Genomic DNA, 22,590 nt, shown 5'->3' on the forward strand with positions numbered 1-22,590 from the left:
GGCTCGTCCAAATGTTGCAATGAGCTAGCGTCGAACGATGGTCTGCGAGTTGAGAAAATTGAGCTCAAATGTTGTCTAGGATAGTTAATGCTCTCGAATTAGAAAGAAAATTGTGTTATGAAGGTAAAAGCAACCATTTATTGTAAAGGATTCATGAGAATATGTTTTAAAAAAGCAATAGGAAATTATGTGCTCAGACCAATCAAACCCTAGACATGACAGGCCTGCACCATAAAACTATCATTATGAATAGAAAGAAGCTTGCCGAGAAAAAAAAAAAAAAACTATGGTAAAAAAATCTCTCCCAGAATCAACAATCTAGAAACTCCTCCGAACGATGAGTTGGAAAAAAGACAAAACTACCACCCATTAAAAGGTTTGAAAGTGGTGTAGTGACTGTTTTTAAAAATATTTTTTTATTTAAAAATATATTAAAATAATAATTTTTATTATTTTTAATGATCAAAATAATTTAAAAATATAAAAAAATTAAATGTAAACAAAAACAAATATTGAATTTTCGTGTAACGTGTCTTATTAGTATAAGAGAGACTCAAACAAGATAAGAATGGAGAGTACCCGAGCCTGCTTATCCAAACCGGCAGCTGCCATGACTAGGCTGGCGCACTAAGGGGAATAAGGGCCCAAGTCCATCACCCGGAGATGGGCCCACTAGACTGGAGCGGATGTGAGAAAAGAGTTTAATATAAAATATATTAATAGACAGCAGTACAATATCCGGAGGAACGTGAAAAAGAAACGGCGGCTGCATGAGTTGAGATTCATTTTCCTTAATAACTACCGAAAAAGTAACAATATTTATTTTCCAACGACTATCTAACACCATTTCTTTTACTTTTCTTTCCTCATTTATTCCAATTAACTAACCGATCAATCTGACGGACTCCGCTTCTCCTCCTCCTTTCCCCGTCGGGGACGCCGTTGATGCTCGGCCTCCGCTCCCGTCACCACCCCACCCATCACAATCAGAATCAAACATTATGATCTCTAATAGAGATCCCGATGCCATCTTTAGCGGCGGCGGCATCAGGTTTCCTCCCCTCCCTTCAATTCCTAAGTTTACTTTTTTATATATACTGTGCTCTTACTTTTGGGTTCTGAACTAGTCCCATCCGAAATAACGCTCATAAGTATTAGATTATGATAATTAAAAGTAAATATTTTTCAATTAAGCTGTTGTTATGGTTTGCAGTTTTCTTAACGGAAGCCGAACTGCCAAGTTTAATTATGGATATTCGAGTTTTAAGGGTAAAAGAGCTTCCATGGAGGATTTCTATGAGACAAGGATTTCTGAAGTTGATGGTCAAATGGTTGCCTTCTTTGGTGTTTTTGATGGTATATGCCTTAGCTTCTCATTTCCTTAAATTCAGATTGTCTTTTTTCTTTCTTTCTCAATCCATCAAATCAAGAGTAATTTTTGTGTTTTTGAATTGAATGGGTACTCGCTCGTGGTGTTTTATTTAGGTCATGGAGGTGTTCGGACTGCAGAATATCTGAAAAATAACCTTTTCAAGAATTTGAGTAGCCACCCTGATTTTATCAGAGACACGAAGACAGCTATTGGTATGGAATATTTTGCTAGAGATTTTATATGTTGAATGAGTGCAATATTGCCTAATGTTGATAACTGGTATTTTATTGCAGTCGAAGCATTTAGACAGACAGATGCAGATTACCTCCATGAAGAAAAGGCCCATCAAAAAGATGCCGGGTCAACTGCGTCAACTGCTGTGCTTCTAGGGGACCGGCTGCTTGTTGCAAATGTTGGCGATTCTCGAGTTGTTGCCTGCAGAGCTGGTTCAGGTTGCTCCTTTTCTTTTTTTTGGTCAGGGCTGTGACATATAAGTGGTGATAGTCTAAGAATTCTTATGGTATTGTCAATTCTAATTGAGAAGGGGATTGACATGAAATAGAAGTAAGAATTACGCAAACTGGTTATTCATTCTTGAGTAAACATAGGTTGATGAATATTGGTGCCAAGTCAGAAAAATGCTTTTACGAGGTCTTCTTTTTAAGGAAAGAGTTCCAAAATGTGTGCTTGTGACTGCAAGAGTTGTTTTAGATAGAGCATAGTGAAGAATTAAATTAATGAATTGTATTTGAATGTTGTATGACTGTTGTTATATTTTATTTGCAGCTATCCCGTTGTCTATTGATCATAAACCTGATAGATCTGATGAACGCCAAAGGATTGAAGAGGCTGGAGGTTTCATCATATGGGCAGGTGAAACTCAATCATCTTGAGTAATATGTATTCATTTATCATGCATTTATCTGCATTTGTTGAATGCTTGTGCAGAATGAAATTCTCCATGGATGAAAATGTTGTTATGTCAGTCAAGATATGCAATATTGCCATTTCAGCCTACGGGTGCCTTCTTAGCAAAGCAAACTTAAATTTCTAATATCTCTTTAGTTTCTCAGGAGACTGGAGATGGACTGCTAAAACTCTGCTCTGCTCGATTTTCTACTTCTATGATTTTAACCCTTGTTCAGAGTTTTATGAACAAGGGTTTAATATCAAGTTGACATGTAGATCTTAGCAGTGAATTTGGCTGTGTATGCTCTTGCTTTTACATGGAGAAACATAATTTCAATGTGCTGGCCTTTTTCTTTTTTTCCTTGAATATGGGTCTCATACAGTAGATTTTTTCTTGATTTATTTTTAAAAGTTATAATTTGGAACCATTTTTTAATTCAAAAGTTTTACAACCGATGCATGTTGGGAGGAGAAAGCTTTGCTGGTGCTAGTATTTAGTTGGAGGAGAGGCAAACGATTCTATTATATGCTACCAGTTTATTTGTTATGCTTAATCTCATGATTTTGATGAAGTACTGGTCAGAAGCTTTATGATAAATATCTCTAAAATGTTGCTAAAATTGCTAGGAACTTGGCGGGTGGGTGGCGTGCTTGCTGTTTCTCGTGCTTTTGGGGATAAGCTACTTAAGCCATATGTGGTTGCTGAGCCAGAAATTCAGGTAGTTTTGGGGAGCGAAAATAAACACTTGCTGGTTCTTCTGTTTTTATGTGTGATCTTGTTGTCATTTTATTCATTGTGGAAGGATGGAAGGAAAAATAGCCGGGAAACTGGACTTCACTGCTATTACATGTCTGTTTGGTTCTCTTGTTCAATTACACTTCACTCATGATTGTTTCTGTCCATTGTTTAGGAAGAAGAAATTGGTGGTGTTGAGTTTATAATTGTTGCAAGCGATGGGCTATGGAATGTCCTATCAAATAAGGTCAGGCTTTTCTGCTCTTAAAGGGTTCTGCTGTGAAATTAAAAAACAAAATTGTTTGAAGTCTTTCTTAGTATTGAAAATTATTGGTATCATTACTATGCATGAATTATATGCATTCAAAAGGCTCTGAGTGCTCAGAATGCATCTTGGGGAGGACTAGGTATGATTGAAACTTAGCTGCACATGCACGGAGTCTACTTAACTAGTGTTAAATAGCTGGGATGAGATTGGGTCTTTTTGCCTCTTGGACTCGGTAATTGGTTCTTTCTCTCTCCATCTTCCTGGATGTCCTGAAACAGAGCGGGAACACTGTGCCCTTTCTATTTATTCCCATTTGCCCACCTTATCGTGCCCCCTTTGTCCAAATTTATGGTACCGAAGGAACCATTAGACTCAGAGCAGGACCAAAAGACAATCTTTTATCGATGGTGGAATTTTTAATATCAACTACAACTTTTATGACTGAAAATTCAGTTAGGATTTTTGAAAATCAATGTTTATTTTAGTGGTGAAGCAGTATTTATTGTTAGCGGAAGTTTGAAAACATGCCGCGTTCTTTTTTTGGTAGAAGTTGAATGTAGCATGTTAACGAGCTAGCTTTGTATGCTTTCAGGACGCAGTGGCACTAGTGCAGGGCGTAGCAGATGCAGAGGCAGCGGCAAGAAAACTAATACAAGAAGCTTATGCGCGAGGGAGCCATGACAACATAACCTGTGTCGTCGTCAGGTTTGATAACTCATGAGCAGGCACATAAAGGTCTAATATATCGCTAGTGATGGCACCATCAAGTAGTTATTTAGTCCATCTTTGTTTACTTTGCAGATTTTAAAGTACATCCTAGTCAGAAAAAAAAAATTTATACTAGCGAATTTGTTAGCCATTCGTTTGGACAGTGTTAATTCGTCGAAAACTGTTACGGGCTAGCAGCTGAGTTTTCTAGTTGCTGGTCCTGAATGATGCATTAACACACACGTCTGTCTTGCGTGGTTTCATAACGTAAGAAACTGGCCTTGTCAGGAGGTTTTTCGTTGGTCTGATTAATTATTCCACGAGAGCCATTTACTCGACTCTTCCAGTGCATCCATGGAAATTAAGCGAGGGAAACTAATAAAACGGACCTTTAGTTAGTATAACCAGTGGTTTTGACACGTCACGTGATTCGCAGTGTTTTTGTTTACAAGATAGTCAATACCTTCTCTCTTTATTTTTAATAAATAATTCCAATTAGTTTTTTTTTATATGAAATTAATTATCAACAAATATATTAAAAGAAATCAGTCATTCATTATGCTGTCATGATTTCTGCTCGCACATTTCACTATTTATATCGCTGTTATTTTACAAAATTCTTTTATTTTAGATCTTTTTGGGTTTGGTTGCCAAGCTCTATTTTCATTCATTTTGCATGTTATCATGTGTTTGAGATGCAGCACATCATTTCGGTGTTTAATGGCAATCAATTTTGCATGATTAAATGTCTAATTATTGTAAAAACAAAATAAAAAAGCAAAGACCAAAATTAAAATTGACAAAATTTAAAAGCTTTTTCCCATGTGTATTGTTTACTGAACTACTCTTTAGTCCTTGGATTTTTACTTTATTTTTTGGTCCCTTTTGTTTTTGGATTTTTCATTTAGATACGTTCTAGTCCCTAAGTCTTAAGAGATGAAGAGAAAGTTGTCAAAGAATTTTAAGAGAGAGAGTTCTTGGGTGGCTGGGTTATGACCATGATTTGGATTCGTTGTTAAAAGCGAAATTCAATGGATATGGTTATTCAGTGAATATGGTTTAGATCGAAGCTTGAGATTTTTTTTTATTTGATTTTGTATTTTGTTATTATAAATGTTGTGTTTAAAGATTGATGTATTTTTTTTTTAATGTTTTTAAGTGAAATTATTGAAAGAGGTTCAACCTAAACCTAATTTCTTTATCATTGAAGTCATCCCCTTCTAAAAAAAAGGAAAAAAGATTGTATTATAAATAGATGTGTCACCTCGTCCGCTGCTTTCTTTACAAATAATTATAGGTAAATTACATATTGTTTGCTCAGATGAATCTATTTTCCAACTCATGCGCGGCCCTTTAATTTTTTTAATTTTCATTATTTTTTCTTTTTGTATTTTATATTTAGGTTTTCTTTAAAAATATTTATTAAAATAATTATTTAATTATGTCATTGTTTCCAATTAATATTAGCGTCTATTATAATAATATTTTTTGAATAATTATATATGAGCTTGAATATTCAATGTTATTACAAATTTTTTATATAATTTTTCTCAAGTTTATTATTTTTATATTTTTTAATAGATTCATGTCAAAACTATCAAATTAATATTATTTTTTTGTTTTTGTATTAATGTTTTTTAAGATTATGATAAATTGTTATTCTAAAAACAATACTTCTAATAAATAAAAAAAAAGAAGTAGAGAAAACTCATTAAGGGTTTTGATTAAAAATATACATCCTTTTATCTTTATTTCAGCCAGTTGAATGTTTTTGGATATTTATTTTAATTTTTTCAGTTTTTATGTAATAAACAACATAGTTACAAAAAACAATTGTTAAAAAATTATTAATAAAAAAGGATAATTTATACTAAAAATTATATTTTCTCTACACAACTTAAATCATTACTGTTCTGATGAAAAACATTCATTTTTTTTACCATATAGTCTCATACAATGTTAAATTTATTTTATTAAATACACACATTGAATTTTTAATTTTTAATTTAAACACACACAATGTTAAAAAAGGTCTGCATCTTGCAATCATTACTTCTGACGAAAAAGATGTATTTTTAATAATATTTTTGTTTGGTTTCGGCTTAAATTTAAAGTTTAAATGATAACTCGATTAAATAATAAATTTTCATGGTTTCAATAGTATTAATTTATAGATGTTTAATTGCATTTAGTTAATTTTTTTTTCTAAAATAGATATTGATCTTTTTAAATATATATTTTTTAAAATTTCATTATGCTTTGAAGAAGTTATTATAATTTGTCTATAATTTCTTTCCATATATTTTATATAAATAAATTGTACTTATAAAAACAAAAACTTTTTGTTATTATGAACGATAATAACCTCTAACATAAAATAAATAAAAACATGTAAAATATAATGAAAAACCAGTATCAAATATTTGTATTTACATTTAATTTTGCTCGTCAGAAAGGTTATTAGCTTCTTGTTTTAAGATTTAATTATTATCAATAACTTTCTTTTGATTTATCATTTTATTTATTTTTAATTTACTTTATTAAGTGCAACAATATCTTTTTATTTTTTAATTATAAAAATCATTTTACTTGCCAAGACAGATTTGACTGCCAACAAATCTACATTTTACTTGCAAATTACTCCCCACCTCACCCGAAAAAAAAAAATTAATTCAGAATATTATGTGTCGCTTTAAAGATGGTTTTGTACATATTTAATACATCAAAAGCTCCATTTTAAAGCCGTTAATCAAGTAACCAAAATCAGAGAAGTAATTTATTATTTGTTTTTATAGTATTCTTAAATACTTAAAATTTAATTCATAATATTTTAAAAAATAAGATTTTATTAAAAGATCTAAATTAAATTTAACTCGAGCACATAAATATAACCGTGCATTTCAGAACAAGCATGTAGGGTTTCGCTGCTTCTGTTTGGAATAGACAAAAGTGCCCCTTATGAGCGGTAAATGGGCCTCTTCTTTTGACCCATTTATAAGAGCCCACTTCGATCACCCATCCCCATCCTCTTGCTTTCCTTTTTCTCTCTTCCAGGGCTTAGCTGTTGCAGAACGGCTTCGTTTCTGCCACTACAGTAGTATTTAATCGTTGCTGCTGGGGGAAAAAAAGGGTAAAAATTGGGGTTTAGTTTTTTTGACGACGGGAACTAACCAGGCATAACCAATCAGAATAAGTGTTTCCAACCAGAACAAAACGTAAACCCTAGTAAAGGGGATTTTAGCCTTTCGAACATAACACAGACAGACAACTCCTCAAAAAAATTCCAATGGGCAAAGAACCCTTAGTCAGCTCCATGGCAGAGCTAAAACGCAAACAACAAGTCAAAAAGAAATCAAAATCCTGTGGCTTCGAATCCCTTAACCTAAGCCCCAATGTCTATCGAGGAATCAAGCGTAAGGGTTATCGTGTCCCCACCCCTATCCAACGTAAGACCATGCCTCTTATCCTCGCCGGCATCGACGTCGTCGCTATGGCCCGCACTGGATCCGGCAAGACCGCCGCCTTTCTCCTCCCCATGTTAGAGAAGTTAAAACAGCACGTGCCTCAAAGTGGTGTTAGAGCTCTCATACTGTCGCCTACTAGGGATTTGGCGTTGCAGACTTTGAAATTCACTAAAGAACTTGGCAGATTCACTGGTTTGTTTTTCTTCAGATTTTTCTTGATTTTTATGTACTTGTTCAAATTGCGTTTCTAATTTCATCAAAGGGTAAATGCATAATCTTGTATATATTTTTTTGTTGTGTAGATCTTAGAATTAGTTTATTGGTTGGTGGAGATCGTATGGAGAGTCAATTTGAGGATTTATCGCAAAACCCTGATATTATTATTGCCACTCCTGGTAGATTAATGCACCATTTGTCTGAGATTGATGACATGTCGTTGAAAACGGTTGAATATGTTGTTTTTGATGAAGCCGATAGTCTCTTCGGTATGGGTTTTGCTGAGCAGTTGCATAAAATTCTTACCCAGCTGAGCGAGAATCGTCAGACTTTGCTTTTTAGTGCAACTTTGCCCAGTGCACTTGCGGAGTTTGCCAAGGCAGGTTTAAGAGATCCTCAGCTTGTTCGGCTTGATGTGGATACTAAGATTAGTCCTGATTTGAAAACTGTGTTTTTTACCTTGCGCCAAGAGGAAAAATATGCAGCGTTGATTTATTTGATAAGAGATCATATTAGTACCGATCAACAAACATTGATATTTGTTTCTACAAAACATCATGTCGAGTTTCTAAATGTTCTGTTTAGAGAAGAGGGCATTGAGCCTTCGGTTTGTTATGGTGATATGGATCAAGATGCTCGTAAGATTCATGTATCGAGGTTCAGGGCACGTAAGACTATGTTGTTGATTGTGACAGATGTTGCAGCTAGGGGCATTGATATTCCGTTGCTTGATAATGTGATAAATTGGGACTTCCCTCCAAAACCTAAGATTTTTGTTCATCGTGTGGGGAGAGTTGCTAGGGCAGGTCGGACTGGAACAGCCTTTTCTTTCGTGACATCTGAAGATATGCCTTACCTTTTAGATCTTCATCTGTTTCTCTCAAAGCCAGTCAAGGCTGCTCCCACTGAGGAGGAGGTTTTGCAGGATATAGATGGAGTAATGAACAAAATTGATCAAGCATTTGCAAATGGAGAGACTGTTTATGGGCGTTTCCCCCAGACTGTCCTTGATCTTGTGTCAGACAGAGTTCGCGAAATCATTGATTCATCAGCTGAACTAACTTCTTTACAGAAAGCCTGTACAAATGCTTTTCGTTTGTATACAAAGACCAAACCATCACCTGCGAAGGAGTCCATTAAAAGAGTGAAGGATTTACCTTGTGAAGGATTACACCCAATATTCAAAAATGTTTTGGAAGGTGGTGAATTAATGGCACTTGCCTTTTCTGAGCGTTTGAAAACTTTCAGGTGACCCTAAAGCATTTATCCATCTCAATTTTTTTGAAAATATTTCTGCATATTTTTTCTTTTAATTTGCTTAGTTGAATTGTTCTAACTATGCAATGACCGGATTCTAATAGACCCAAGCAGACTATATTGGAAGCTGAAGGTGAATCAGCCAAGTCAAAGAATCTGCAGGTAACCTTCCATTTCTAATCTGCTTTCAGATATATAATTGATGATAGAGAGCTGTTGATCCATATCTGACCTTCGAAGCCATGTTCATTCAATTCACTCATGAGAATTTATTGAAATCATTATGCCTACATTATTGATTATAGCATTTCTCTTTTCTATATGCTGCCTTGTAGAAACTGTAATTTTACTCGGTTCTCCCTGCACAGCTTAACCATCTTGAACAAATATTCTTTATTTAGTCATTCTCTTAACCTATAATTTTCATGTTGATGTTAATCTTTCTCAGCATTAAAATGATGTTCGTTTTTATTAGTTTACATTGATTTTATGGCTCAATTGCAGGGTCCTGGTCAGTGGGTTGATGTCATGAAGAGAAAAAGAGCTATTCATGAGGAGGTCATTAATTTGGTACAGCAGCAGCGCTCTAACAAGCTGGCAGACAAGGTAAATATGTTACATGCAATTGCTCTTAACAACGCTGAATTTCATAGAAGTCAGTGGCCAATCCTAATAAATCACCAACTGCAATATGAGATGCCCATATGATTTGATGGCATTTTCTGTTGCTTCCATAGATTTGTGGAGTCATCCTCATCAAAGAAATAGCTTTAGGACATGTTTAAGGACACCATTATTTCAAAGATATTTGCATGGACTCGATTCTGGTTTTTGTAATTCAGATCAATTTCTGTGTCCAAGGAGCACTAAGCTAGCTGTAACAGTGGCGGTACTCCAACTTTTTTTGGCCACATTTTGGCTGGATTCAGATCTTTATTGTCCACACCTTGCTCAAAAGGCTTGGTGCAATTGAAGTTCTTACCTATGCTCCTTTCACTTATGTTAGATCCAAGCCTCTTCAGTTACTAGGTTAAGACATTTGGCCTTTATTAGCTCTGGGCTTGATTTATTTATTTACACTTGTGAGATGCCTGTTCATCATAGTTTTCTTGTTCTCATTTTGTTTAGTTAATTATGCTTCTTTCTTTTTGGCACTAGCTGGAAGTTGAAACTGAAATTACTTCAGATGAAAAGGAGAAAAAAGGTCTGCATTTTCCAATATGTATAATATCGTAACTGTTCATTTTGCTATAAAATATATATTTTGGTGATCATAATCACTTTCTTTTCTGATCCTAAACATAATATCTTGCATGTTAGTGGTTCGTGGTTCTAAAAGAAAGGCAAAGAGTTTCAAGGATGAGGAATACTTCATTAGTTCAATACCAACTGATCATGTAATGTATCTTTTATGTCCTCTACCAATAATTTGTTCCTTTACTTTTCATCTGATACACTTTATCTTGATATTGAGTTGTCAATTGCTTTTTAGCTACTGTATTTTTTTTCCATCTCTGCACTGTAAATTTTCCTTTGATGTTGAAAATATTGACTAAATATTGTGCTTGCGTATTCTGTATTGATGTCAGCATACAGAGGCAGGTCTCTCAATGAGAGGAAATGATGGCTTTGGATCAAATAGGTATTTTTTGATATATGTTGACCAACATTATTTTGAAGCATGAGTCAGTGGTGTATGTTTTTCTATGGTTGTAGGGTGTTCTTTTTCTTACTAGTCAATGCCAATTTTGTTGTTAGGTTGGAAAATGCTGTGTTGGATCTTGTTGCAGATGATAGTGGGGGGTTACAGAAACAGAAAACCGTATACCACTGGGATAAGGTTCTTGAAACATTTGAATGATAATGATGTCTTGCAATTTTCTTCTTTCAACATTTGGCATAAAATTTACATTTCTATTTGTTGGCAGAGGAATAAAAAGTACATCAAACTAAACAATGGTGATCGTGTTACAGCCAGTGGAAAGGTACTCTTCTGAACTTTTATGTATTTTAACTCCTAAATGGAATATCTATGCTTCTATTAGGAATGCTGAATGCATGACATGCAGGGGAAATGCATACTGAATCTCGTTAATTTTCATGGAGATAGAATAAACTGTCTTATTAGATCACTTTGAAAACGAGCTTTTCTTGAATTGTGAAAAAAATAGTAATTTAATGACTCTAGCTGCGGCTCTTATCTTGTCTCAAGTCTTTTGTGGCTCAATTTTTGGTCCCACCATTTATATTATTAGACTAGTTATTCCTGTTTTGTTGGGGTTGGTGTGCAGATAAAGACAGAAAGTGGTGCTAAAGTAAAAGCAACCAAGACTGGGATATACAAGAAGTGGAAAGAAGGGTCACACAGGAAAATATCTCTTAGAGGAACAAATAACGATGGGAATGCTGAGGAATCCACAAGCTTCTCAGGTATGCCTCTTGGGATTGGATGCTGCTCTACTTTGTTCTTTTCAGTTTTTTTTGGATTAACATGTTTAATTTTAGTAAATTAATATTCATGTACGAGTTTAAAACTGTTGAAGAGTTTCTTTACCTGTTTCTTGGAGAATATCAATGCATTTGGTTTCTTGGACTGCTAGCTTTTTCCAGTTTCTGGATGGTAGATCTTAGTTCACTGCATGTATAACTTCTTTGGTTTGTGATTTGCTGTATAAACATGCAGAAGAAAAACATAGCAATAGATGCTTATTTGTTTATTTTGTTGCAGGAAACCGCCAATTACGAGGGAATAACAGGAACTTCAGAGGGAGCAAAAAGCAGCACTCTCTGCCTAATGCTAATGTGCGTTCAGAAATTAAAGATCTTGAACAAGTTCGGAAGGAGAGGCAGAAGAAGGCAGACAGAGTTTCTTATATGAAGAGCAAAGGTTCAAAGAGTAAAAAGTTTGGAAAAAATGGAAAAAGGGGCAAACCTAGGAAGTAAAAGCTTTGTCAGATTTGATCGCATCTCGAGGCACGGCCATCTTTAATAAAAAAAGATGTAGGAACTCAGAAGTTACAATTCGGATTGCCTTGTGATTCTACGCAAGAGGGCCTTCACAAAAAAAAAAAAAAAAAAAAAAACTCAAAAGGGGTGTGCAAAAACTAATTTTTACCTCATCAAATGTTTGTAAGCTATTTATGTGGAGAATAGTTTGTTAGTACATTGTTCTCAGGCCATACGCCACTTTTAGATTCTCCATCTTTTCAGCAGTTGAGTTTTTTCATCAACGATCCTAACAGGCTATTTATTCGAAGCTCTGTTCTCGAACCTTTTGCATTATTCGTTATGGTATCATCATTATAGTAATCATTGATTCTTACCTTGATTCATTGGGGCAAGGAATCAATGGATTATCAATAAAATGGCTGGTAGCATATCAAAAAATCCCTAGAAAAACAGTGCCGGAGCTGCAGATACCTGCCGGATTCTACCTTAAACTTCATCCTGTTTTAATGCGGCCGGTATATGAAGTTGTAGTTTGTGGGTAGACCTATTGAATTAAATGATGTGAGACGCTTCAGGTTTCTTGTACAGGAAAGCATTTACATTAACATCGGCAGAACACAAAACTTACCAGCTTCTACTGCCTTTGCCGCTTGCCATCATCGGCTGAAAACAAAGCCCGATAGTGCTACTCTAAATTAATAATTATATATATGAAAAGGCGTGTTGGCTAACGACTGACTAAAGAAGAGACGAATGCATGTTTAGTCTCTCTTATAGAGAACAATTGGAGTTTACAATATAATATTTGAGTAGTCAACCTACCAATACATTGGTTCTATGGTGTAGTGGTTAGCACTCTGGACTTTGAATCCAGCGACCTGGGTTCGACTCCCGGTAGGACCTCTTTTCCCTTTTTCTTCAAACCGCACCGTACTCAGACGCAAACTGCTTGTCGGATTTTAGGCAGCGGAACGGTTTTGAATTTTTCTTAACTTGAAATTATTTTTTAATATTTATGTATTAATATTTAAAATATTTTTTTTAAAATAAAAAATATTATTTTAATATATTTTTAAATAAAAAAAACACTTTAAAAACAACAGCTCTAAACTTCCAAATAATCTCTGAAACCGTAAAGGCCTTGCCTGCCCTATCCCAGTGAAAATAGATTCTCAAACGACACTGGTGGTTAGCAAACGACGACTGGCCGCTTTTGTTATATACTTGCATGACATGTAGCTTTGACTGCTTTTCTTTTGTGTTGTGGAGCCAATACATACATACCATACCACGTTCCTTCTCATGATCATAATGCACAATACCCAAAAGCAATCTTCCTTTAAAATTAATTTTTTTTTTTTTTGGAATGAATCTTGCCTTTATGATTCACTGTATTTAACAATGATATAAAAAAAGAGTAGGGTAAGATCATGCAGAATCACGACCGTCCATTCAATAAACCCTCTCTTTTGGGTCGGTCCATTTCTGTTTTGGGCTAGATCATTGAGCCCACCAAAAACAACTTGGACCGAAACTAAACCTAACAGTAAACCCCACAACAGAAAACAGGGACCACCAATGGATTAGCCCAAGCCCAGCTACTGCTCTCTGAGCTCAAATCCGATGGCTTGAAAAGAAAGAAAATCATAAGCGCCACCTCAGTGACAGTTAAAATACTGTTTTGCTCCCGCGAAAAAGCAGTTTCAGGTATTTGTTTATTGCTGTGAGGAACTGGAAAGGCAACGGAAGCTACTGGGGCTCTCCAAAATATGGCCACCTCTTTCTCACTCACTCGCTTTTCCTAAATTCCAATCTCTTTCCGTTTCATCTTTTCACATTCCAAAACATTTGTGACTCTCCAACTCTTTGGAGAAGAAGCTGCAGTTCTCTTAATTACTCTTCAGACAAAATCAGGGGTGGTGAAGGAAACCGAGTACTATGATGTTCTTGGTGTCAGCCCATCTGCTTCAGAGGAAGAGATTCGCAAAGCTTATTATCTTAAGGTTTGACTTAGATTAGATGGTGTTGGTATTTTAATGCTGAAGAAGTTGTGCTTGGATGTTAATGATGCTTGGAATACCAGAATTTAATATTCTAGTTTTGGTAATCCTATGGTGAATTTGAGTTGACAAGCATATCCATGTTGCTATTGCTTAAGACTGGTAAAAGAGGGAATCAGAATCTCAATTGAATTTAAAAAGTAAATGAAGATTTTGATTTTCTTATGAATGGAACCTGATGCCCTTTAGAAACTCAAGAGATACTGAGCTTCTTTGCATCCAATTTGTTTTACCATTTGATTTGTCTTTTCTTATTGAAAACGAGTGACTGAAAAGCTAACTATAAGAGAGATGTCATGTTTTACAGGCCAGGCAAGTTCATCCAGACAAAAATCAAGATGATCCACTGGCTGCAGAAAGGTTTCAGGCAAGTCCAGACCCTCATGATGATTATTTATCCCTTCAGCATAGACACAGGCCACCTTTTTTTTTAATCGTTTTCAAATGTGTGTTTGGTTTCTTAAAAATAATTAGGGAAGAGGAAGGAAAATCCAGATGATCCAAAGTAGTATGTTTCTCGTGGAAAACTAGTAAATGTGGGAGTGTCTATTGTGACAAAGCTCAGTTTCACATAGCCAGTATAGTCACAAATCCTTGATTGTAAAATAAAAGGGGTTTTTAATCTGAACAATTCTAACTTTGGCAGGTGTTAGGTGAAGCCTATCAAGTTTTGAGTGATCCAGTGCAAAGAGATGCATATGATCGAAATGGAAAGTGCTGCATTTCAAGGTATTATTATCAATTTGCTTTAGTCCTCTCTTCATGGAGATTGCAAGGATCCCTACTACCAAGGTTTGTAGATGTTTTGGCCGCAAAAATGCAGAACGACTGACTGAGACAGTTTTCTGGTCAAGACTGTAGATTGCTCATTGTAGCATTGATTCAATTTTGGGTGAATATCTATCTATTCAGGAGAATAACTTAATTCCTGAACTAGTGAATGCTGGTTGATTATCAAATGGAGCATGCAAATATCTATTTTTACTTGCATGATAAATTCAATAAATCATTAATTTGTAAATTGCCGTTTGAATATAGCTGTACGTCTTCGTCTCTCAGGATGGTGTTTTCTTCTCCAACTGATTTGATATCTTATTTCTCAGGGAAACCATGCTTGACCCCACAGCTGTATTCGCTCTTCTGTTTGGGAGTGAACTATTTGAGGACTATGTAGGACACCTGTCTGTGACATCAATGGCTTCTTCTGAATTAGCTGGTGAAAGTGACAATCCTGATAAAGTACATGAGAAACTGAAGGTATGGAATTAGTTCTTAGGCAGTCGTTTGAAGTACATTTGAAATCAAAACGACGTAATAGCAGGTTCCAGGCAATATCATCATTCATACAAAGCAATGTTTCAGCTTTGAAGTTCTACAAGAGTAGCCCTGGCTTAGAAATTGTGCCCTGTCAATGTGACACATGCTAGAAGTATATATGCAATGTGTAGCTACTTATATCATGTCTGGTTCTACATATCTATATCTTGAATTTTCTTTTCTTTTTTTGTTTTTTTTTTCAAGCTGTCATGTATTGATTATTTTGTATAACCTGGTACTATGTATTTTCGGCTTGTGATTATTCGTTGCAGGCTGTCCAAAAAGAAAGAGAAGAGAAGCTAGCAAGGTTTCTGAAAGATTTTCTCAATCAATATGCTAAAGGTGACAGGATTGGATTCTTAAGGCATGCAGAATCAGAAGCCAAGAGGCTTTCTGATGCAGGTAAACTGAGCTGAACTTTCCCCATCCTTGCTTTTTTCTTGATGCATCTGCAATTTCATTGTCTTCTATGATTAGAAAACTCCACGGCATATCTCAATATTTCGTTTGATTGAAAGACACAGCTTTTGGAGTGGATATATTACATACTATTGGCCACATATACTCAAGACAAGCAGCGCAAGAGCTCGGAAAGAAAGCAATATATCTTGGGGTGCCGTTCTTGGCAGAGTGGGCTCGCAACAAAGGACATTTCTGGAAGTCACAGATTACAGCAGCAAAAGGTATGATACATTAGCACCCCAATCCCAATCATTTCCTCTGGGACTACTGTTCGTTGTCTCTCTGTGTACAAGCACGGGCACCTAACTATAAATGGGAAACAAATTCAGGCGCTTTTCAGTTACTGCAACTCCAAGAAGATATGCGCCGCCAATTTAAAATGGATAGAAGTGACCCTGGAAATGATGTCGAATCTCACCTACTCTCAAATAAAGACACTTTGATGAACTCGTTATGGAAACTCAATGTAGTGGACATTGAGATTACCGTGATACATGTGTGCCAAACGGTGAGTCTCTCCATTTCAACTCTAGAAAGCCTTGTTTATGTTCTCCCTTTCATATTAACAGTTATTCATGAACCATTTACTCTTGTTTGTATAAGGAGACAAAGGAAGCCATGACAACACAATAATATCACAGAATACTCAAAGGAAAACTCTGTTTCCACAATGGAATATTGGAAATGTATTTTATTTCAAACAGTTTTAAGGTTTTTCTGGAGAAAAATAGGGTTGAATCATCAAAGTAAATTTAATGCCTGGCACCTGCCTTTCTTTCCGATATCTTGGAAAAGAAAATCGTCTTCCATAAGATTCCTCTCAAGATTTTAATCTGTTTGCAGGTCCTCAAAGAAAATAATGTTAGAAAGGAAGAACTTAGAGCTCGTGCTTTGGCATTGAAGATTCTTGGGAAGATCTTTCAGGTGCTCAATCTTGTCTTTGTAATTTCCATGAAAATTCTTGAGAGGTATTTCCAATTATTACAACAGAGTATTTTCTTAAAAATATGAGAATTGTGTGTTTGTAAGGTTATATGGATTCTTGATGCTGGCTCCACTCTTTTGTGTCAATACTAAGATAGAGGCAAAATCTTGTGTTTGTGAATTAGAGAGCTGGAAAAAAGTTATGTTATCCTGGTTGATAATTTGAGCTAAAGATAAAGTAACCAGGGAAAAAGAGAACTCATTACTGGAATGTAATTTTATCATGATACTAAAGAATTGCCATCTAGGTTGATAATTTTGCACTTGATGTTCCTTTATAAAAAAATTTCAGCAGGAAAAGCAAGCACAAAATGGTGCAACATCAAAGGGAAAAAATGCTGCTGAAAATGATGATGATGGAAGCAGTTCTGATAGCAGTAGTGAAGAAGATTCACCAAGGGCATTATCCTATCGAACTCCTCTACTTACACAGGCATGTTACAATACCACTTGGAGCTAAAAAGACATCAGTTGTATTCATGTTTCGACTGCATTTTCTTTTTTCTTTTTAGCTCTAGATTAAAGCCCCCAATGCGATATATGCAAAACTGACATAATTAAGACACAAAGAAAGACTCTATCACTGCTCCAAGTACCTAGGACAGGCGAGTTGTAAAATATGTTCTTTCAATCTTCAGTCGACAATTGCTGCAGATATATATAAAAACAGGCTTAAGCATGATAATGGATTTTAATATAAATTGATCACAGGAGGGAAATGTCATGATTTTGATCTCTACATTGGCAGGGTATCGGTAGACTCTTCAGATGCATGTGTAATCCAGCATTCGATGTGGATGATGAAGAGATTGTGTACAAAAGCAAATGATGCTTAAGGCTGCTGTACAAAGGTTGGCAGATTGACACTGAGATTGTAACGCACTGTTTTCCTCCTTTTAACCATCGATGAACCCAAAGGGGTCTTGTTGACTGGGGAAGTTTTGCTTTCTAGGAATAGATTGGGACAAGCTATATTTATTTTGTGTGTTATGTATTTATTTAAAGAGAACAAATCAATGCAATCCACATGTAGATCTCACTATCCTTAAGATTCTCAATCAGAGAGGTTGTTATCTAATAATAACTAGGAGATGATCTTTGGGGTTTCTTATCTCTTTGGTGACAAGAATAGGGAGAGGAATCTTTAGAATCGCAGTGAGAGAGCGTTTGTTCCTAGTGAAAAACATCTTCTCCAATCATGCCTCTAACAAAGCTGCAAGACGCGTGATTATGTGCTTTACATTCCTCACACTATCAGCCCGTCAGAAACAGGAAAGATTAGCTCAGTGGGCTCAAATTGTCCTCCTTGAGAAAAGTAAACAACAGTAATCAAAAAAAGTTGAGTAGGGGGTGGGGCAAAAGCATTCTCGATTGATATTTCCCTGTCATTTTGAGGGTAATCGATGGCTTAATCATGACCAGTCCTCTAGTAGGTTGTTCAAAAAGCTGAAGTAAATTATGAGGTTGGAAGGCTCTTAATTGGGGTTGAAACTGAAACAGATCGTTTCAAGTTTCCTAAAGCTCTCACATGTTACTTTTCGCGGGTCACAACACTACCAGCAAGAAAAAAACCTAAACGCCCAAGGGATTCCGAACGACTTACATGACAGGCTTTGGACGCAAATAAAAGGACACGTACAGGGATTTCTTTTTTTTATGTAAATTTTAGAAGGTTTTTCTCAGGACAACTATTATTGGAACGCCATTATAAGTTTTGATTGCGTGGTACCACCATCACCCTATATTTTCTGCTTCCGATCAAGTAATGGACAGATCGTCGATAGCACATAGCACACTGATGAAATGGTGATAACCATGAAATTCTGATGAAATAGTTCACAAGGTGTACCTTTCAGTAGATTATATAAAGCATTTTAAGAATATAGCCAACGGTTTTGACGGCCATCACATGAAGATAAGTTCATAATTGTCAGATTAAACCGTTGACCAACGAACACAGATTTGAACAATAAACTTGGCTTCAAAAGCCAAAATGCTTTGCTCACTTCAGAAACCTAGGGCCTGATAAAAGTCCATAGTTTTACAGACCATATTTTGCAACAAGGGGGCTGCCATTTGCATTGAAATGGTCAAGCTCTAAACACATCAACGTATTTACGGGGACATAGTTCTACCTCCAACAGGCTCACATGCAGAGCTCCTTCGAAATTCCGAGCTGCATGTACGGCTCAATGTGCTGGATGAGGAAAAGAACTTGCAGGGCGGTGTGCCTGGACAGCACAGACACAGTGCACAGATGTCAAGTTCAAACAGCCACTCATGACGAGGGAATGCCTCCCTGAGCAGGTGTGAAGTGCAGGAAACGAGTCACATAGAGCCTGAACAGCAGGAGGTGTGAGTGCCGTGCACTGACTGATATTTAGACTCCTCAATCCTTCCTCATCACACCTGCCTTTCATTGATTCCCACATTGAAAGCTTGTTCTTCACTCGATTGCGGACAAGGGAATACATTGCTCTATCCGTGATGTTTCGGCAGTAGTACAGACAGAGGGATCTCAGATGGGGACACCTGTTTGCCAAAGCAATCACGCTATCATCTGCAAAAATATTATAAATACTTCATGAGTCCTCGTAATCAAAATGCCAAAACAAGATAAGAATGAATATAACAGTATCTGCTTCTCAAAGGCAATATGCTCTTAGCATCAAATTAACAGGTCCCAGATTCAGTTTGGTATTGTCAACACTACATGAACCATCTTTCTCAATTTCATACTTTTAATCAGAAAAGGAAACTGTCCAGTGCAAGTCTTAGGCTTGCAAACGTAATAGATCAGGCCACTTCACAGAGAAATCTCAGGATTGGATTGTTTCTTAAGGTTCGCTGCCAACATGATAGCTCAGCGACATTTGCACCTTACAGCCAATCTTGTGAAATGCTAAAAAATCATCCCCAAATTTGAAAATACCTGTTATACAGACACACCCACACAAGTCGAGGGTTCTGAGATCAGGACATCCATAAGCTAAACTCATTACTCCAACATCACCCACGCCCTCGCACCATCCCAGATTCAAAGACTGCAACTGACTGCAGTTGCGTCCAATACCCTGCAGATTGTTTTTCAAACTCGTAAGCTGCGTAACTTCTTAAGAGACATGGAAAAAAAGAAAAGAAAAAAAAAAGAGTTAGTAACTAGCATGAACCTGCAAGGCACGGTCAGTTGCACCTTTGACGCATCCACAGAGATTCAAGATCTTTAATTTTTGGCAAAACTTGGTAAGATACTCAAGACCAGCATCACTAAATGCCGTACACCCACTGATGTTGAGTTTTGTAAGATTTGGACAACCGTGAGCTAATGCATACAGAGAGAGATCACTGAGCTTAAAGCTTTTGCTGAGATCCAGGTCCTGCAGATCATGGCAGTACCTAGCAATAGTCTCAACAGCATGATCCTCAAGTTGTGGTTTATCCTGGCGCAGCACAAGAGTTTGGAGTTTTGTAAATTTAGGAGCAAGAGAGAGAACCAAGTTGTTCATGTTCTTTTTACACCTGAAGGAAAGAGTTAATTCAAGATGTTATCAGCACCAAAGATGAAGGAGAATGAATTCAGAACAGATTAGACAAAAAAAATAACACCAGACAACATGCAGAAACAATTTCTAAGAAGTTAGATTTCAAAAGGTATCGAATCTTGATTAGAAACATCTTAGGGATTCAATAGAACAAATCTAAAATCTTGATGCAGATCAACCTCAACTTAATCTTTAGCATGCCCCACGCAAACAAGAAAATAGATAAACTATCTTCGCATATCACTTCATTTATTCAACTGATTATTGAAGTGCCACCAACATTAAATTAGGTTTACAAGTTCACCAAGACTGCATGTAACTAATCAGCAATGTTTTGATCATGGCCTCGGAGCAGAGCAGAGGACAACCCAGGACAAATTGCTCTAATACAGAGGCCATATACAAACTCTAGTGAGGTATGAAACACTCTAATAACTGAAATAACATGATTATCCTGGCCCTGATTAAAAGATAACAACAATTTGACACACAATTAACACAACATAAACAAAACGAAAAACCCAAAAGAATTAGAAACAGCTGGAACAACATATTGATTATCATAGACAGAGAAAACAGGTTATACCAAGAGAGACAGAGATGGGTGAGTCCCATGCAAATAGCATCCCTCCATCCACAACAAACCCCGGAAGCCATAATCACAGTCCTATCATCAACAAGAGAAACAATCCTTAACAACAGCTCCACGGGAATATCTTTCCACTCGGTGATCACCGCACCTTCCATTTTCACACCTCCTTCACTACTCCCACTCTTTCCACCACCAAAAGCAAGCAGCATCAGCTTCTCGAAACACAAGTTCAAGTCTTCACTCCTCGCCTTTCCTTCACCTGCCATTTCACGTGGGAAAGTCTCTTTCTTTCTTGTTTCTGTCATCGATAGTTGAAAAGATTAGGAGATAAAAGAAGCAAAATTTTAGTAAACGACAAAATACAAAGAAAAAATAACCAAAGCCCATGAGTCAAAAACCTCGTTAAAATCGTGATAACAGAGAAAAACAAACAACGATTAATAGTCATTAACAAGACATAAAATCAAAGATCATTTAAAAAAAAATCTTTAATTCATTACCAACAGATTCTAAAAGAAAAAAGAAAAGAAAAGAAAGAAGAATTGAAGCTCTCAGTAACATACATAATTCAAGAAGGACATAAATAAAAGACAGGATCAAAGCAGCAAAGAAAAATTGAAGGTTCTTCTAGCGATGATGATCATGTAAACGTTTTTCTTTTACCTGTGAAGTGATTTTCTTTTCCTGTATGTGAGTTTTCTGCTAATTAAGAGTGACAGCTGAGCGTCAGCTAGGTGCATTTATTTATCATGACGAAAAGATTTTTAAGAAGGAGAAACGTACGGGAAGAGATTTTAGCGACGCGTGTGGTGCCACGTGTTATGATGGCATTGGTGAGATTATGGTCCCACTTAAAAGTGGCACTTCGATTGCTTTATAATTTTAATGAAGTGTATTTTTTAAATATTTTTTATTTAGAAATATATTAAAATAATTTTAAAAAATAAATTATTTTTAATATTAATATATTCAAATGATATAAAAATAAAAAAAATAATTTTAACTAAAAAAATCAAAATTAAATGATGGCGTTTGTCCCTAAGTGCCTTAAGGCTTACCCATTTTTTTAATAAAAAATAATGATGATTTATTTATTAGTCACTACCCGCAAGAGAATGGAGGATCGATTCTTGAAAAGAAATAATTTTTTATTTTTTTTTAAAGAAAACTGTAAAATAAGAGAAAAAAAGAAAACAAATGAGAAAAGTTGGAGAGAGAATTTATGGGTGCTTGTCTAGAAACTAGAAAGTTCCATTGTCCAAAACCGAAGCCGCACGCACCTATAAAGCATTAAAGCAATCTCAATATGCTCTCTCTCTCTCTCTCTCCTCATTAATATTAATGTCACATTATCTTCAAATCAAAAAGGAGGAAAAAATTGACATTTCCATTGAATTATAGGAATTAAGGATTATTTTCAAAGACGTGAGTTTTTGATTATGTAATACTTTACTGTTTATTTTTTATATATATTAATCTTGATGGAATGTTTAAAATTTTATATTTTTTTAATTTGATTCTCAAAAATTTTTCCTATAATTTCATCTTAGTTAAAAAAACCAATTGATTTTGATCTCTTATATAAAAAAATAAGATTAAAGAATGGCCGAAATGAAAAAAATATCAAACATGGGTGATATAATTATAAGTTTTGTAAAAGATGTATTTTTTATACTTAAACTTTAAAAATCACATAAATTATACAATTTCACTATCTCAATATTTTTCCAATTCAATTTTGGTATAAAAAGTTC

At 35.6% G+C, this 22,590-nt stretch overlaps 4 protein-coding genes and 1 non-coding gene across 6 annotated transcripts; 4 read left to right on the forward strand and 1 right to left on the reverse strand.

The window, feature by feature from the left end:
• Positions 1-746: 746 nt before the first annotated feature.
• LOC133693603 (probable protein phosphatase 2C 11) lies at positions 747-4,268 on the forward strand. Its single transcript, XM_062114846.1, has 8 exons — positions 747-1,051; positions 1,214-1,356; positions 1,486-1,584; positions 1,666-1,824; positions 2,159-2,245; positions 2,909-3,000; positions 3,193-3,264; positions 3,878-4,268. Exons 1-8 carry the CDS (start codon positions 1,002-1,004, stop codon positions 4,004-4,006), a joined length of 831 nt encoding a protein of 276 aa, XP_061970830.1. The 5' UTR covers positions 747-1,001; the 3' UTR covers positions 4,007-4,268.
• A 2,836-nt stretch (positions 4,269-7,104) lies between these two features.
• LOC133694732 (putative DEAD-box ATP-dependent RNA helicase 29) lies at positions 7,105-12,200 on the forward strand. The gene is made up of 11 exons (XM_062116410.1): positions 7,105-7,649; positions 7,760-8,921; positions 9,035-9,092; positions 9,435-9,536; positions 10,089-10,134; positions 10,251-10,327; positions 10,520-10,572; positions 10,689-10,770; positions 10,859-10,915; positions 11,222-11,360; positions 11,659-12,200. Exons 1-11 carry the CDS (start codon positions 7,280-7,282, stop codon positions 11,871-11,873), a joined length of 2,361 nt encoding a protein of 786 aa, XP_061972394.1. The 5' UTR covers positions 7,105-7,279; the 3' UTR covers positions 11,874-12,200.
• Positions 12,201-12,710: 510 nt separating this feature from the next.
• TRNAQ-UUG (transfer RNA glutamine (anticodon UUG)) lies at positions 12,711-12,782 on the forward strand. Its single transcript has one exon. It is a non-coding gene; the product is annotated as a tRNA-Gln (tRNA).
• Positions 12,783-13,684: 902 nt separating this feature from the next.
• LOC133694309 (chaperone protein dnaJ 10-like) lies at positions 13,685-17,741 on the forward strand (the record flags this gene model as incomplete). Its single annotated transcript, XM_062115799.1, has 10 exons — positions 13,685-13,882; positions 14,247-14,306; positions 14,586-14,668; positions 15,043-15,196; positions 15,529-15,658; positions 15,781-15,939; positions 16,048-16,226; positions 16,562-16,642; positions 16,995-17,135; positions 17,451-17,741. Coding segments are annotated over 10 exons (1,266 nt in total), but the record flags the coding sequence as incomplete, so codon positions are not given.
• A 922-nt stretch (positions 17,742-18,663) lies between these two features.
• Positions 18,664-21,585, reverse strand: LOC133695421 (F-box protein SKP2B). 2 transcript variants are annotated; one of them, XM_062117413.1, is made up of 5 exons: positions 21,500-21,585; positions 20,831-21,134; positions 19,873-20,221; positions 19,635-19,776; positions 18,664-19,262 (listed from the first exon to the last, which is right to left on the reverse strand). In XM_062117413.1, exons 2-5 carry the CDS (start codon positions 21,100-21,102, stop codon positions 18,892-18,894), a joined length of 1,134 nt encoding a protein of 377 aa, XP_061973397.1. In that variant the 5' UTR covers positions 21,103-21,134; positions 21,500-21,585; the 3' UTR covers positions 18,664-18,891. The 2 variants fall into 2 exon arrangements, with proteins under 2 accessions (XP_061973397.1, XP_061973398.1); XM_062117414.1 differs by having other exon boundaries at positions 21,400-21,537.
• Between the last annotated feature and the right edge of the window lie 1,005 nt (positions 21,586-22,590).

The sequence above is a fragment of the Populus nigra genome, chromosome 5 (genome assembly GCF_951802175.1).
Source record: "Populus nigra chromosome 5, ddPopNigr1.1, whole genome shotgun sequence".
Lineage (NCBI taxonomy): Eukaryota > Viridiplantae > Streptophyta > Magnoliopsida > Malpighiales > Salicaceae > Populus > Populus nigra.

What these genes read in the sequence shown, in the direction of transcription:
- LOC133693603 (XM_062114846.1), top strand. Translation starts at nt 1,002, where the DNA reads ATGATCTCTAATAGAGATCCCGATGCCATCTTTAGCGGCGGCGGCATC. An exon ending in CTTCTTTGGTGTTTTTGATG is followed by an intron (nt 1,357 to 1,485) that starts GTATATGCCTTA and finishes TGTTTTATTTAG; the next exon opens with GTCATGGAGGTGTTCGGACT. An exon ending in TGCCTGCAGAGCTGGTTCAG is followed by an intron (nt 1,825 to 2,158) that starts GTTGCTCCTTTT and finishes TTTTATTTGCAG; the next exon opens with CTATCCCGTTGTCTATTGAT.
- LOC133694732 (XM_062116410.1), top strand. Translation starts at nt 7,280, where the DNA reads ATGGGCAAAGAACCCTTAGTCAGCTCCATGGCAGAGCTAAAACGCAAA. An exon ending in GAGCGTTTGAAAACTTTCAG is followed by an intron (nt 8,922 to 9,034) that starts GTGACCCTAAAG and finishes GGATTCTAATAG; the next exon opens with ACCCAAGCAGACTATATTGG. An exon ending in GTTCAATACCAACTGATCAT is followed by an intron (nt 10,328 to 10,519) that starts GTAATGTATCTT and finishes TATTGATGTCAG; the next exon opens with CATACAGAGGCAGGTCTCTC.
- LOC133695421 (XM_062117413.1), bottom strand. Translation starts at nt 21,102, where the DNA reads ATGGCAGGTGAAGGAAAGGCGAGGAGTGAAGACTTGAACTTGTGTTTC. An exon ending in ACCCATCTCTGTCTCTCTTG is followed by an intron (nt 20,222 to 20,830) that starts GTATAACCTGTT and finishes TCTTTCCTTCAG; the next exon opens with GTGTAAAAAGAACATGAACA. An exon ending in TGGGTGTGTCTGTATAACAG is followed by an intron (nt 19,263 to 19,634) that starts GTATTTTCAAAT and finishes ATATTTTTGCAG; the next exon opens with ATGATAGCGTGATTGCTTTG.